General features: G+C 46.1%; 1 protein-coding gene across 1 annotated transcript in view; it reads right to left on the bottom strand.

Moving 5' to 3' along the window:
* The window catches only part of CCDC195 (coiled-coil domain containing 195), a 121,746-nt gene that overhangs the window by 29,549 nt on the left and 75,084 nt on the right, over nt 1-17,113 (bottom strand). Inside the window, exon 2 of the mRNA XM_085632881.1 lies at nt 12,495-12,735. Coding sequence (XP_085489007.1) covers nt 12,495-12,735 — 241 coding nt within the window. The remainder of the gene's footprint in view (nt 1-12,494; nt 12,736-17,113) is intronic.

Below are 17,113 nucleotides of genomic sequence, written 5' to 3'. Positions count from 1 at the left end.
CTGCTAGCGACTATAACATCTACCATACACAACTAGAACTTTCCGGTTGGGATTAGCCATGTTAAGTCACCTTTCATTCTGGACTGAACACGAAATACTGTTATCCTACTTATTGCCAGAACTCTGTGACAACTACCAACAAGGCAACTACTATGATTGGTGAAAAACGATATGCTGGTACAATGCTTGCACTTTAGGTCTAATCTTGCACCTAATTCTTTTTCACTGTCACATTGGCCGATATGAAACTGAAAGTGGCATTTTACACGTAGCCATAATATCTGCACTTTAAAACCATCTCGGCACTTTAACATCCCAGACATGCATTAATGTGACACTGAAAAGGTTGGAGTAGAAAAGTCGTTTGCTAAGCACTTGCTTTTTTTGGCATGCCGATCCTTGGTTGATCGACCCTTTAGAAAAGGTGCTGGTTGACTGTGCCTTTACACCGTAGGCACATTGCACATTGGCTTGAACTCGAATGTGGTCATAATATACATGTCTTAGGTTTAACCTGGCAAATCATCCCTCCACTCTGCACTAGGTGACATCGACCAGGCAGCCAAACTCGACATGCTGCTTCAAAACTGACATGTGAATTCACAATTTTAAACGCATTGCAGTTTTTTTCCAATGGTATTTATTATGTGGTATACTTTAAGTCCTCTTTTATTATTGTGAAGATTTAAATTAATCATACAGAAAAGCATTTACTTACTTACTTGTTTAAACTATTATATTATTTTAAATGCCTGGTAAAAGAACAAAAGAACATGCGATAACTATTTGTACTGATTATATGATATGCTCAAATGATAAATGTTAAGAAGGACTATGAAACATAGCTGATGCATGGTACATTTTACCCATATTGTTGATATATAAACATAAACATCCTATGCTAACTTTTAGATCTAGCATCCTTGGTGTGGTTCGCTCATAGCATTTTGCGTTCAATCCTCCTGTTTTGCTGATTTTGTTTTTGCTGGTTTTAGGACTCTGCACACTTTACCACTGCTAACCAGGGCTAAAGTGCTTGTGTTGTCTCCTTTACTCCCAATTGGCATATTTAATCTACTTGTAAGTCCCTAGTGAAGTGGTATTACTTGTACCCAGGGCCTGTACATTGAATGCTACTAGTGGGCCTGGGGCACTGATTGTGACACCGACTTAAGTAGCCCTTTAAAAATGTCTCAGGCCTGCCATTGAAGACTGTGTGTGCAGTTGTAAACTGTCATGGCAGAACAGACCTTTTATAATACATATAAATTACCCCATGGTAGGCCCTGCATAATCCAGAGTGCAGGGTGCACTGTATTTAAAAGGTAGGACATGTACTTCTAAGTTTTACATGTCCTGGTATTAAAAAACTCCTACATTTGTTTTTACTATTGCAAGGCCTACTTCTCCCACTGGATAACAATGGAGTTACCTTACTACATTTAATACGCTCTTCCAATTGTGAGCAGGTAGACAGGGAGGTTAATGTTTAAAGAATTGGAATTAAAAGCTCTCTTTTATGGTAAAGTTGGATTTATAATCATAATTCTTAAAATGCCACTTTTTGAAAGTTAACACAAAGAGATGATGAACAGAGCGCTGAAACTTTTCAGACACCCCCAGTCACAGATCTATGTTGAATCCATCATCGTTCATTAGCTCACTTCGCAACCCCAGTTCAGACCCAGCTGTATAAAAATCAGTCTTGACCCTGTGCCTCATGGGAACAGTCGAACCCGAACTGCCAAGCCAGGTCTTCCCTGGACCGGAAACAAGCATCCTAGGACTGGTTTCGGGGTAATACCCCTCATCAGCCAGGCTAGCTTGAAACCAGTGGCAAAGTGCCACATTCCGTCCTTTATTTATTCCTTTTGTCGCCCTAAATGGAAAGGGTATGCCCAGACGTGGGTTCCGTGGTCACTGCGCCACTAGATTCAAGCTAGCCTGGCTGATATGGGGTGATGCCCCGAAACCGGTCCCATGATGCTTGTTTCTGTTCCAGAGAGGACCTGGCTTGGCAGTTCGGGCTGGACTGTTCCCTTGAGGCACAGGATCAAGACTGATTGCATGTGGCTGGGTCCAAATTGAGGTGACGTGATGAGGAAAAGAACAATGGATTAAATCCAGAACTTTGTGACTGTGGGTGAATGTTTACATTGTTTAGCATTCCGTCCATCATTTGTTCCTTTTACTTTTCGAAAGTTGGCTTGTTCTTGTTCTAGCGATTTGATGCCTGCAGCCTGTCCCTGAGTCCCATGACTGGGTATAACTGGCAGTTGTCTTTGTGTATTGCTCCCAGACAGTGAGTCAAAGCACAGCTAGGTGTTGGCAGGATGGGCCATTGTAGGAGAGTAGGGTCTGCTATCCTATGGTCACCCCAAATTTTTGCTTTTTGCTTCACTGGTTTTTGACATATTGAGGCTGTGGGCCTGCCAATCAGACCCCCAGCCTGCTGTTCTCTCTACTAAATTAAAACTATGCACCCTAGGTGCATAACCAATTGGAAGTGGATCACCCTGTCAGCCCCTGTACCAGTGTACACTAGGTACCCAGGGCATTGGTGTACCCAAGGCCTGCCAGGGGCTGAAGCATGTATTATGCCACCCCAGGCTTGGCCTAACAATCTGACACAACTGGCTGATCACTCAGCTGGGGTAAGTTGGTGTAATCACCTCTTACGTAGGTGTAGTATACCTATACCTAACCTTAAATGGGACACCTGGTAACCTATAAGTCACTCCTATGGCAGGCCTTAACAATCCTGAAGGCAGAGTGCTTGGTTCCATGTGAGATGGTGCTCTGGCATGAGCTGAGCCTGTCTGCAGTGGTCGGAACAACTTCCTTCTACTGTTTCCAGATATCGTCATACCATATACTCTTAAGTGCATTATGAACCTCGCGGTTAAATGCAATCTTTGGTTTGGCTTTATCAAAACATGTCGAGTAAGGTGTCATACGAATTGGAATACTAACCCCTCGCCAATTCTGGCGACGGGGTTAGCATTCCACCCTTCTAGAGGGACACGACATGTACAGTACCTGAAACCCGGGTAAAATCAGACATAGCCTCAGCTCCACAAAATGGATGCTGCCACCACAGACACAAGTCTGCCCTCCTGCTGCTGGGAGTCCTTCCAGCTTGGGAGGTGTGGACAAAGGGTTTCCTGCCAGGGGAGGTGCGTGCACCACCCCAGACAGGATTTTGTGTATTGGTCAGGTAGGGCTTGAAAGAAACCAGACATGCCTGTGGCTCACAAGGAGCCTCGGTGCATATGCCAGTTCAAACCGGTCCTGGGGCACACCAGTCCCGGGCCTGGGGCGAGCTGGACAAAGGATTGGGGGTGTAACCACCCCCCTTCCTGGTCCCACCCATAGGGAGGGACCTAGCAGGTAGTCCGGCCCCTAGAATCCGCTTAAAGGTAGGAGCTGTGTCCTAAGACTTCAGACATCCTGGAATCAACTTGAAACTAAGAAGAAGACGGGAACTTCGACATTCTGCTGCACAGAAGACTGAAGGAAATCTCCCCTGTGGTCAGGGAGTGACCACCTTGCTAACGCAAGCACCATCCAGCGAATCAACGTCTGCTTTGCCGCCGCCTCCCGCCGGAGCCCGAGCCCAGAGACTGACAAGACCTGGACCTCCAGACCTCTCACCGCCCGATCCACAGTCCCTGAGAAGAGGAGACCCGTGGAGGCACCGAGACACGTGGAGCCAGCCATCTTGGAACGACTACGACAAGCTGACAAGTGCAACAACCGAGGCTCCCTCCAAGTTGTGCTTTGGGATCTGAGAAGCCCAACACCCGAGCAGCATCTGCACCAAAGGTGAGCCCTCCAGCATCTCCACGATCTGCGTGGGGCCCTTCTGCATTTTGCCACTCGACGCGCCTAACCGGTTGCTGGCCCGCTGGCTAGTGGCCATCTTGGCGGCGAACTCTACGAAATACACTGCTGGTCTGGTTGCTCCAGACTGGCCCTTGCTCCCCTCCAGAGGAGCAATCCCTCTGACCTTGCTGGTCAGAACCAACAGCTGATTTCCGAATCCTCCTACAATTGCTTTTGCCAAGGCTTGTTTGCTTCGATCAAGTCGCCGACACCGCCGACAGCGAGAGCCTGCGTGGGACAGCTCGTGAGCCGACTCCTGGACGTCGTCGACCTTCAGGGACCACGTGGCTGCGGAGACAAGCTACCCCTCATCACCTGTTTGCACCCGACATCGCCTGGTACCCACCTGGTGCCACGCTGGTCACTGGCTAGTGACTGTGAACACTGTCCCCTCTGCTTACAGGTCTTCAACATCTCCGATCCACTCTTGGATCCACTGCCTCTCTCCCGGACCGACCGCCTGCAGCATCTTTGTCTTCAAGCTCCACGGAACAGATAGAAGAAACCCGACGCACTTCGAGGCCTATGCACCCGCTTCCTGTGGGTGAGGTAAAGCTGGCACACCTGTGCCCAAGTGTAGTATTACATCTCTAGTGCCTGTGTTCCAAATCTTGAGTTCCTAGTCCATCCGGAAGATCCTCTTTGCAGTAACTTTGTACTTTTTACGCACCCATTGAAACCTATGGGAGCACGCGTGTGACTATTTGCTCTGCACACGCCACCCGTGGACCTCCTGGTCACTAACTGACGTTAGCTCCTTGTAGGCCCAGCGATTCTAGAGGCCCTAGGCCTTTTCCCTTTTCTGTTCATGGTACTTATACCACTATTTTAGTATATGGTTTGAGTGGCCACCAGGGCCTATCCATATAACGTGCAACTTCTGTGTATTCTGTGATAATCTTGTTTGACGATTTGTGCTCCTGTGCTCATAAAGAGACTAGGGGTTACTTTGAGAAATAAATACATATATATTTTGAATATATATCTGTGTGGTGTCCTTTCATTGGTATAAAAGGGGGTTGCATTTGGTAAAACAGCTGGCTTAACACGCTTCACGAGTTTAGCCTCAAAGACTGCTTAGCCTACGCTACCACTAGGGCAGCTAGTCCGAAAAGGTTGACTTACAACCACACCATAAGGGTTGCTTGGCATGGTACAAGGTGATCACTTTAACTAGTGAGCATCATATACCAGGCCAACTTCTCACAGCCATTCTGAGTTAACAAGGGGGAGAACTGTCGCCTACCACACTTGCACATCACAAAGGTCCTGACTGAGCACTCTCACAAAGGGTTTGACACTGGTCTTTTGTGACCCCAGACAAGCCTGGGCCAGAACAGGGAGGAAGGGAATGCCTGCCAACTCTGGGGGGGATTTCAAGATGCTTCCTCCACTTCAAATTGGGCACTAGGTATAGATATTGAACCCTTAGACCCAACTCCTCAGTACACTTCTGGCCCTGTGGACTCTGCCAGGAAGAAGGACTGCTATGCAGCTAAAAGGACTGCCACTTTGCTGGACTGCTGCTCTAAAGGACTGTTGCCTTGCTGTGCTCACCTGCTGACTTAATTCCCTCTTGCCTGAGAGAAAAGGACTGGACCGGCATCTCTAAACCTAGGACTCCAAAGCGACTCCAAGGGCTAGTAGACTGGCCTTCTGATCAGAATCCTCAGGGACATAACAGGCTTCCAACAAACTTGCACCCAGCACCTGTTTTATGCCATTTGTAAGTCCTGCCACCCTCCCAAGTTGTGCCACCACAGTGCTGGACCATTGGAGTGGACTTGAAGGTGTTCTTACAGCCCATCTGTGGATTCAGTAGATCCAACGCATCTCCTCCATGGAGCGGCGCATCTCCCACAGAACCAGCACATAACTTTTGCTGCTTAATGTATACCCCTCGGAATCGACGCATCACCTCTGTTGAACCGACTTCCCCAATGCAAGGACTTCACAGCGCCCATCTCAGTCCATCAGAGCCAACTCAACTCCCCGCAATTACATCACTTCACCCAAAGCAGCCCATCGAAACCACCACTGCATGATGCATCTCAAGGACATTGCCTTGAACTTCAAAGCTCCCCGGAACCGCCGCTGCATGATGCATCTCCTCACCAGCACCTCACAATGCCTCTGCTGTGCAAAGGATCCTCAACATGAAACTTCACATCACTTTGCAACCAGGATTCAAGGTACTCTTGTTCAGCAAGCCTAAGTGGGTCCCTGTAGCTGGCCTATGCTCCATTGTGGTCAGAGTGAACTTGTGACTTTGTCCTGGTCCATCGCGACCAGATTACCACAGTTGCCACTTGTGCTTTTTGATGCTATTTTCACTTTAATCTTCACAATTGCATATCTCCGGTTTTACTGATTGCATATTTGTTGTTTTGGTCTTTATTGGTTTATTGAAATGTACTCTATTTTTCTAAATTAGTGTGGAATTTTCTTGTGTTATGTTTTATCTTTATTACTGTTTGAAGTGCTGCATAAATACTTTATGCATTGCCTCTAAGTTAGGCCTGACTGCTCTCTGCCGAGGTACAGGAGGGTTGAGCACAGGTTAATTTGGGGTCGGCATGTTACTTCATCCTGACATGGTTTGTGTTTCCTTCTTGAGTAGGGTTTCACCCCCCTCAACCAGTAACCCAATTCCTGACACTAACAGTCTAGTTGATTTGTTTGAGGTTGGCGTATGCTTTTATGACCGTATCAAATGGGAGAATATCCTTGAAGTGCTGGCTGCCACCCATCTCTTAGAAATGTACACTTTATCACAAAATGAAAGGAATTCATAGCCAAGATGGCCGCTGGGTGAGGAGCCCCGGCCGGGAGCTCCTCCAACTGGGAACTGATTCTGGCACTTGCCCCGGGTCTCTCTTCCCCTTCTGCCTCCTAACCTATGGTGGATCCTGTGCCTGCACTCCGGTGCCTTCCTTTCCTCATAGAGTTATCCGGGTAGCCGCTACACTCCCTCCGAGTTTCTCGAGGGAGCGCCCACGGAGCATCTACCATCATGGCCGTTGGTTCGGTGGAGATGCCTCGCTGCTGTGGAGTTTGAGTTGGCGGCTCTCCCCCCTCTGACCGCCACCCTCCTCCAGGATTTGAACTATTGTTCCACACATTGCGGACCCCAGGAACGATCAGAGTGGCCTGCTTCGCACCCTCTGAGTTTCTTGAGGGAGCACCCACGGAGCCTTTACCAACATGGGCACTGGCTTGCCTCGCTGCTGTGGAGTTTGAGCTGGCGGCTATCCCTCCACCGACTGCCACCCTCCTCCAGGATTTGACCTATTGTTCCACTCACTGCAGACCCCAGAAACGATCGGGGTGGCCTGCTTTGCACCCTCTGAGTTTTTTGAGGGAGCACCCACGGAGCCTTTGCCAACATGGCTGCTAGCTCGGCAGAGATGCCTCTCTGTTGTGGAGTCTGAGCTGGCGGTTCTCCCCCCTCCAACCTCCTCCCACCTCCAGGACTCGACCTCTTTCTCTGCGGACCCTGTCCAGAATGCCCTGCGACGCCTCCCAGATTTGTAGCCCGACACCCACCATCAGGACTCAGCCTTTATGCTTTGTCTACTGCGGACCCGGATCATGCCGCGACGTCCTCTCGATCTGCCTTTGGAACATGCCAGTAGCAGTGTTGATCTCCACTTTCGGTTCCACCGACGCATCCCCATTGATGGCGGTTTCCCAGGTGGGGGTTTAACTGCGGTGCTTGCAGCCAGACTGAGCTCCGGTTTCCCTCCCGAGTGACTGCTCCACTTGTAGAGGGCCTCACAATGTCTCTCAGGCCAATCTTCGCTCAAGGTACCCATTTTGTTTTTATTTCCTACCTTCAAGACCTTTTGTCATCGATGGGACAGTCGATCCGCTGACTTTGCCTGACCACATTGCTGAGATGACCTGGCGCATTGCCCCAACCTGACTGAACTTAATGACTATGAGACCCTTTCTAAATGTTGGGTCAGTTAACTCTACCTTCATAGCCCCCACAAGGCTTTTCACTCCCACTGCTGATCTGCTAAATCTTATCCGCCTCCCAGTCCCCCCCTTCCCTCATTCCTCCCCTGGGACTTGTTTCTTCTGTTTTGGAATCTGCGTCTGTAACTATTGTAACTATGATAAACTGTTTTCTTTTCCCTGACCACTGAGACCGGAGCACCATGGCTGATGCCCGGTGGAGCTGCTAGACAGCTATAGAGGAGATCCGCCCTGGCTCACCACCTCGGCCATCACCTACCCAGCTGGACATTGGGCACAGTCCTTCCCGTCTCACTGCCGTTGTCTACTCTCTCCCCCTCCCTTCATCCAATTTACTGTTATATTGTTTTTCGACCCATGTTCTACTATGCCCTGGTAACGTATGTAATTTTTAATCTGTAACAACATAACGTTCCTCTTGTCCTTCGTTCCACTGGACTCCATCCTGTCGACCTTCAAACATTTCTCTTTTGCTGGACTGCCTTTCCTCTAACTCCCTCTCAGGTACCACTCTCTCCTCTCACCTATCTCAGCCTCTGACTCTGGTCCCCCTCAGCTCTCTCTTCCCCTTTTGTTGTTTTATTTCTCTGTTCATGCCACCTACTAATAATGCATTCTTCTGTAATAATTAGGCTTTCATCACCTACTCTTATCGGCTATCCCAACCCCCGCGCTACTCTCTGAGTACACCTGTTCGCTATCCTGACAGCGGAGTCCGAGCATTATGTCCGACGCCCGGTGGAGCTGCTTGGTTCAGCTATTGAAGAGATCGGACCTGGTTCTTCACCTCGCCCGTCACCTACCCAGCCGGACATTGGGTACAGTTTCTCCCCGTCTCCCTGTTTCTCCCTTTCCCACCCCTCCCATGACGATTTTTCTGTAACTCTGTCCTTTTTCTTTGGTTACTAAGTTTTGATTGCTTTTAACAAAGTAGCATGTTAGCCTGTAACTCTGATCCTCATTGTGTAACCTATGTAAAATGTGTAACATGCAACTCGCTGTTCGTTATGTAAAGCGCTCCGATACCTGCGGGTCTAGCCAGCGCTATATAAAACTCAAGATAAAAATGTGTGTAAATAAAAAACGTGTTTAACCTTAATATCAAACTAGCTGCTATGTATTTACCTAAAGCAGTAATCTCATTACCCGCGCATTTAGAATTGGCAAGATCTGTGGAAAAGCAGTTTTAAAGGTGTGCTAAGCATTTTCCTGCACATTAACACTTGCTTATTATTCAAAGTACTGTGGTGTTACTACACACAAATTGAGAATATATTGAGAGCATAATTGAGAAAGTGATGCAAACCAACAGAATGGGTTGTTTTGGGATATACTTTCTAGTGCAAATTCTGATTTGCATTGGAAATTAGCCCTAAAGCAATGAACAGTATGGGTGGGTGGTACATGGGAGTTTCCATGCAACCATCCATGAATTTTAATGAATAGCCCTATCTACTGAAAAAGGTAAACGGGACTTTCTGTCAAAAATTAGCACCTGCTTGCGGCAGGAAGAAAGTTTGAGAACAGTTTTCTTTTATCAAAAATGTTCTAACTTTGCATGTGTGCGGGAAAGTACTGCACACATACAGAGTGTTAAAAATGTTAAACTATGTCTAAACATAGGGGCATATGCACAATTAAGTGACGGAGCCTTGTTGGCTTAACACCACGCTCCACCACTTCAGAAATGCAGGACTGCGCAGTATATACAAGAATACGGTGCAGCCCTGTGTTTCACCCAGTGCTGGCACTACCTGCAGCTGCCTAGCACCAACGTAGGCACTCTTGCACCATTGTGCAAGGGTGCCTGCATTACAGGGAAAGATTTGTGTAATGTGCAGGAAGGTGTCCCTTCCTGCACATAAACAATCACCAATGGCGTTTTGTAACTTCTATGTGTGCTGCAGAATGCAGCACACATAGAAGTTGCAACACATCTTTTTTTTTTTTTAAAGATTGTTTATGTGCAGGAAGGACACCTTTCTGCACATAAACAATCAATGGTGTTTTGCTGTTTCTATGTGTGCTGCACAATGCAGCACACATATAAACAGGAAAATTGAGGCGAAATAGAGCATTTCTCCTAGTTTCACCAGTGTAAGACCAGGTTTTTTTTGGTCTTAATTTTGGCGCTTCCCCATATTTCCACCACCCTTGTAAATAAGGGGCAGCATCAAAATCAATGGGTGTTGCGGTGGAACGCCCACCGCAACACCCACTTCCCTCCCCTTTCATGCTACGTATAGCATGTAAGGGTGCCTTATTTACAAGACAGCATTAATCCACATTAAGGGCCAGATGTCTGAGCCTAAACTGCATCACAAACGGGTTAGCGACCCGTTTGCGCATAAAAAAAAAAATAGGGTCATGTACAGTTCCTAATTAGTGAGTCGCAATTTATTTGCATCTCGCTAAATAGGAATTGCGAATCGCTATTAGGAAGGGGCGTTTCAGGGGCGTCCCTTCCTAATAGCCCCTCTCTAACCCATGTGTGAACGTTTTGCGCCCGCAATTGCGGTCACAGAACTCTCACAACTTACCACCCTCTTCAAGAAGGTAGTAATATGCTCACAAATGGGAAGGGGTCACCAGGGGACCCCTTCCCTGTTTGCAAATGCAGGGGAAAATATTTTTTAGGGGCAGGCAGTGGTCTTTAAGGAAAACGGGCTGCATTAAAAAAAAAATGCTTTATTTAAAAGCAGTCCCGTACATGGAGGTCTGCTGAGCCCAGCAGGCCACCACCCCTGGGAGGGCCAGCCATTCCCAATGGGGTCGCAAATTGCGAGTGCCTCATGAATATTCATGAGACATGCAATTTGCGACTCCATTGGTAATCACAAACAGTGTCTCAGACACTGTTGTACATGGCATTTTGTGACTTGCAAATTGCGACTCTCAATCGAGTGCAATTTGCGCTTCGCAAATTGTCGCGGTCGTACATCTGGCCCTAAGTGGCTTAATGCTGCCTTTGAAATAGGTTGAAGGTCGTATCGCCACCACATTGTCACTAAAAGTAATGTTTTGGTGGTGATAGGGGCTTGTAAATATGCTCCATAGAAATGTGTATTCTAAGGGTATCCTTCCAGTTCAAAGCTATGCTTGATAACATGGGCACACCCTTGCACTTTACTACTGCATGGGTGTGTGTGTTGGCGCAAAGCAGCCTAAAGTGCACAAGCGCAGGGTAAGAGAGAAACAGCTCCATATCTTAACAGATATGAGGCTGTTCTACCCTCTTCCTGTCACCCAATGCAAAGCAGCAACTTTTGTTGCTGTGCTGCACTGCGTGAAAACTTTGAAAATGTCCCCCAACACCTTGTATATGTGAGCAGCGTCTTTAGTGTTATGGGTGGTGTGAGTCGTCTTTTGCTAATTTTCAAGGCTTGTAACCGGGAAGTCAGACCAACGATGTTAAACAGAGTGGGGCTGGAACACATCTGTGCCCAACACTTGATTCAGATCATTCCCTGAAACAAACAAGCAAAAACCATTTTCTTTAAAAATAATGAAGACAAGCTGTGTTAAAAAAAAAGATGACTTTATTTAAAATATGATCACAGACATAGTGGTCTGCTAACCCGAGCAGGCCACCATCCCCATAATGGCAACCAAACGTAGTGAGCCTCAATTTATCATACACCTCATGAATATTGATGAGGTAGGTCTGATTGCGACCGACTAGGATTCAGAATTTTGCACACTGACCTATTATCACATAGGTTGGTTCGCAAAATTCCTTTCCTTTCGCAAACAAGTTGGAACGCAGTTTGAGACCACTTTTTGGGCATGGAAATTTTGCACATCAAGTCCCTACTTCGGCCAAGGACTGCAGTATGAATGATATTGCTGTCAATCTTGCATCAAAAACTCTATATATTCTCTGAATTAAAAAACTAAGGGCATCATTAGGATGGCGGGCGGACTTTGTCCGCCTGCCATCCTGACGTAAAAAGGGACCACCCGCCATAAGTGCGGCGGTCCCGTGGGGGTAATTAGGATGCGCCCGCCACACTGCCGGGCGCATCTCGCATTTTTAATATTGCGGCGGGCGGTGCTTTCAGCATCACCTGCCGCAATGCCAAAAATGCATGTTCTGCATTTGCATGCACAACGTGGCAGGCACCGCGCGGTGCCTGCCGCATTGTGCATGCAAATGCATGGGGGTACCATAGGTACCCCCATGTGCACCCCACACACCCCCCCAACTTCATGGGGGCTGCAACGGGCCCCCAAATGTTATTCCCACGTGCCTTTCTGTGCAGCATTGAGGCTGCTCCCCGCCTGCATACAAATATGGATGTCGGTGTCTAGCAGACACTGCCACCATATTAAACCCTTTTCAGAACCGGTCGACTCATCGACCGGGCGGAAAAGCGGTGGACGGTCTTCCCGTCTGCTGTGGTACCCCCCGCCATACTGATATGGCGGGGGAAATGGGAGGCGGTGGGGGATTATGTCGGGCGGATCGCCACCACCATGCGGGCGGAGGTAATCCGCCCGACATACTAATGGATCCCTTAGTTGGAAAACTAAAATACTGATGCAGATTATGCGGCAGTCCAAAAGGCATTAAGATTCACCTATATTTGTTATCAGTATCAGAGTCATTAAGGTGTACTCCATCTCACCTGCACTTGTACAAGTATTTTTGAAGTGACCTGGTGCTGTTGATGCTGTTCGTTGAAGCACGAGAAGCAATTTTCGCCATGCTTTCATCCTCTTTCACAAAATCTATTATTGTGGCTGAGTCAGGTTGGCTCCCCTCAAGAGGGCTAATGCGGGAATGTCTTTTAGCAAGTTTGCTTTTGCTGCTGGCGATTGAATGAACAGTTGAAGCGATGGAATAACGTCGAACAGTCATAATGTTACCTGTGTGGGAAGAAAGCCACATGAGTTCAAGGACTCTTTGAATGTTAAAAAAAAATAACACAAGAATAAAGCAAAAACACGCAATACACAACTTGTCATTCAACAGAAACTGTATTTAACCAACTATCACACAATCACATACTTCCTGAGAAACTATCCTAAGCATAGACAAGGTATATATTGTTGGGAGTGTAGGCAATAAGAAATGTAAAATCTTTTTTAGGTGAGGAAGCTGCACTGATTTTATCTAGGGGTGTGTGAAATTTGTGAAATGTCCTTTTGCCTGATTACATTTTTCGAAACGCCCAAAATGGAAACCTGGCATTTAGAACTATATTTCTATGCAAAAGTTTGAGCTAGAAAAATATATATTTTTTTAAAGTACAATGAGCAACAGCCAGTTCTTTTCTGATCATCTACATTATTCTCATGCTGCAACAATAGGAGTTTTGGGCGAACAAACTTTAATGACACCCAGAGACCTTTTAAAGCATGGGCAAAATGGGCTTTGGCCCCGGGCCCCAGCCTTTAAAGAGGGCCCCTGATAGTGCCTGCTCTGTTCTGCAAAGAATCTTGCCCGGATGACCTTGAGGAATTCTTAAACAGATTGTTTTTTTTGTGAGTCATATGTGAGTCTATTACAGACATTTTGCAGAGAAATCCTGTGTTTATGTTTCATGCAACATCTCTATTTAAGTTTCTTTTAGATCAGAACAAGACCTCACAGAAGAGAAATGGGAGTGTGTCACACAGATTATTTGCAGTAATATTAGTGAGATGCTGCTGTTTTACAAAATTGAAAACACACATCACTATCCCTGAATATTAGATGTAAACACATTTAGATTATGGACGAGTGATCATGTGCGTTGTCAGTGACCTGACCAAAGAAGGCATGAAAGAGCTGGAATTGTATCATAAGTACAAAGCTATTCCGAACAGAGGCCCCAAAAAGAAGTTCGGCCCCCAAAATCCTTAAAATGACCCTGATTACAACACCAGACACAATGGGATAATTTTGGGAATTTTGAATAACAAGCAGTACACGAAATGGCAGAAATTATGCAAAATTATGGCGAGGTAATGACATTTTTTACAAAAGTCTAATTTTATCAAGGCCAGATAGCCCCATACAAATTTGATGGAATTTACTTTATGATCACTTTAATTTTAGCACTGAAACTGCAAACAAAAGATCTTAACCCCAAAAATATTTTCTTAAGGAAGGCACTGCTGTGTATTTACAGATGTGGTAAAATTCAATAACTAAGAAATGGGAAATGCAGATTGCGTTCCATAACTGTTTATGATGCCTATGCATGGATTACTAGAATGAAAAATGTCAAATCTTTGCAAAATTATTGCTTGGATTGAGATTAGAAGGCTAATAATATTTTCATATAAAAGTGAGAAAAAAATAAAGTACTCTTATTAGTTGTATTTTTGAACCTGCTTGCAAGTGCAATAATTAAATTAATATGAATGAACACCAACCTAAATAAATAATTTGATCAGGGCACCAGGGACTACGAAATCTTGAATTTGCCTGCTGAAAAAGCTACATTGCTGTGGAAGCGGTGGTGGTAAGGGTGCCAAGCTCAAGAAATAATTAGAATGGGTATAAACTAGCAGCAGCAAGGGCCAAGGTAATCTCGAACAGCTGGCGCATTATTACAGATTGGGTGCAATTTGTTTGCGCCACGGCACACCCTTAAGCAGGTGTCAGCGGTGGCTCCTCTGTTTTGGCGGAGGAGCGTCGCCCCACTGCTTTCTCGCAGTGCGATAAGCAAAAACATAGAATGATAATACCTTTCAGTTATTACCATTTTATGATTCCTTTGCCGGGGGGCGGGTGGGCAGGGCTGCTCTGCTAATGGAGCAGGGCAGGGGAGGACTGGTTTGCCCACTCCTAAGTGTGCAATAACTGTTTAATCAGCACTTTCGAGCCACCCAAATCAGTCACGCACACTTTTCCCCTTCCCATGCAGGCTGCATTACAGCCTGCATAGAGAACATGCCCACCACTCCAACCCCTGGCTGAGCGCCGTGTCATGGCGCTCAGACCAATCACAATGCTGCATTGCAATGTTGTGATTGCCCTAGGGAAGGGAGCCTGTCTGCCTGCTTCCTGTTCCTGGAGTTGGAGACAGTCGAGCAGGAGCAGAGACGCAGGACCCTGCCTAAAGGTACGTTATTATTTATTGATTTATTTTTACATTATGCTCCCTCACGCAATAGCGCCCCCCTGCAAGACTTCCGTGCATCCTCCCCCCTTCCCCCGCGAGCCATACTGGCCGCAACTGGCAGGTGCACCGGATGCAAACAGGGAACGAATGCCACATCATGAAGAATGCACTGCCCTCTGGGCAGCCACGAACTCGTGCTGCCCCCAGGGCAGTACATTCAAGAGAAATATGGGGCAGCTGCTTAGAATCTGCTTCGTGTTGCTCTGTGGAGGCGGCAACCCGCCTGCACTTTAACAAGCGATTTGAGATCCCCTTGCAGGCAAGTGCAGTGAGTGACTGCACCTGCCTGCAATGGCATGTCTGGGGGGGTCCATAGGACCCCTTTTACCCCTCCAGAGGGGTGCCATTAGGGGGCACACTGACAGTGCGCTACCTTTTACATGGGGGCACTGTCAGAGCCCCTCCTGACAGTTTTCTTGTCCTCTGGATTGTGTCTATAATACGGCACATGCGCAGAGGCAAAGGAATTCCCTCATTTGCATGGGGCCATGCCCCCATGCAAATGAGAGTGCCCTCTTGAGAAAGCGCTGGTGCTACATGTGCACCAGCACTTCAGTATTACAGAAGGGGCTGCACAAGTGTCTGCGACCCCTTCTGTAATACCATCGTGCCCAAGGGGCGCGCAAAGCAGACACACTTGTCTGTTGCGCCCCTGGGGCACGTTCTGTAATACGGCCCCTGGACTCGAATGCAACGGTGTTGATGTAAGAAGCAGTATAATTTAGGTATTTTTCCAAATAATATGAACAAAGTAAAGCTCAATTAGAATATAAATACACCATTTCATCAATGGACCTGAGGTAAAACAGTTACAAATTTGGATGTAAGAAACTATCATTGTTGCAGAAAATTGATTAAATTTCGAATAAGTGAGCTGAGTAAGAGCACCTTAAATTCTATAGGGTTTAGGTAGTGTAATCCAGTCAAGTGAACAGAGAAGCATTATTTACTCATACAGTTATGACATTAAATTAGAATAAAGGAAAAACGTGAATGGTAGCTAAATATTTGACTTGCTTTAAGTGAAATGGGGTAAACACAAATTTGTAAATATTTCCATCTTTAATTTCATTGGAAAAGTGACACATCTTCAAAGAGAATGACATATGAAATCCACAAATAATCCATTTTTCTTCCTTAGCAATTTATTTGGGCCTATAGGAGTCTTCATATAATGTGGACAAATTTATGATTCACAAAAATAAAGGAAGCCTGCCTGTTTTAAACTTGGGGAAAAAAAGCGTTGGCAAAGCTGACCTGCCTCTGCAAGATGGCGCGATGCATATATATTTTTTCTTCTTTGTTGCAAGTGTATACCACAAAAATAAAAAGAAATAAAAAGAAATTTGATCACATATATGTGGAAGCCAAATGCGCACATGAAAAATGTACATTTAAAACAAAAATGAACCACTGCATTAATGCTAGTATAACCGTATGGGTACTTCTAAACAGGCATGCATATACTTAGAACAGAGACAGAAACCCTTTTTAGATTTAATGCAAAATACAGGAAAATATAATATTGCCTTTCAATTCATGTGACTCCATAACAAACGGAAAGGGAAAAAAAGCATTGGAAGAGTCAAGTGTTGATCTTTACCAGCTAGCACTTCTTGTTAAGTAGATGTGCACATGTTGCTCTTTCAGCAGCCAAATTCAAGATTTCATAATCCCTGTTTCCCTGATCAATTGATAGGGCCAGATCTCCGACCGTTTTTTGAGGCCGCAAGGGGCATTTTGCCCTTTTGCGACCGCAAAAAACAGTAGCACAATGTACCAACCCTATTTTGCAAGTCGATAATGTAATAGTGACTCAATTAATAGGGTTAGCGACTCACTATTAGGAAGGGGTGTTCCAAGGGCGTCCCTTCCTAATAGCGACTCTGAACTCTATGTAAGAATGTTTTGCGACCGATTTGCAGTTTACCACCCTCTTCAAGAGGGTGATAAAACATTCACAAATGGGAAGGCGTCCCCAGGAGACCCCTTCCCCTTTGTGAATGGGTGCGCGAACATTGTTTAAGAGCAGGCAGTGGTCCTATGGACCACTACCTGCCCTTAAAAAATGAAACAAAAAGGTTTCATTTCTTTCTTTTTGAAATGCATCCCGTTTTCCTTTGAAGAAAACG

The sequence above is a fragment of the Triturus cristatus genome, chromosome 11 (genome assembly GCF_964204655.1).
Source record: "Triturus cristatus chromosome 11, aTriCri1.1, whole genome shotgun sequence".
In the NCBI taxonomy this organism is placed as follows: domain Eukaryota; kingdom Metazoa; phylum Chordata; class Amphibia; order Caudata; family Salamandridae; genus Triturus; species Triturus cristatus.
Note: the sequence above shows the minus strand (reverse complement) of the source record. Positions and strands in the feature narration are given on the sequence as shown.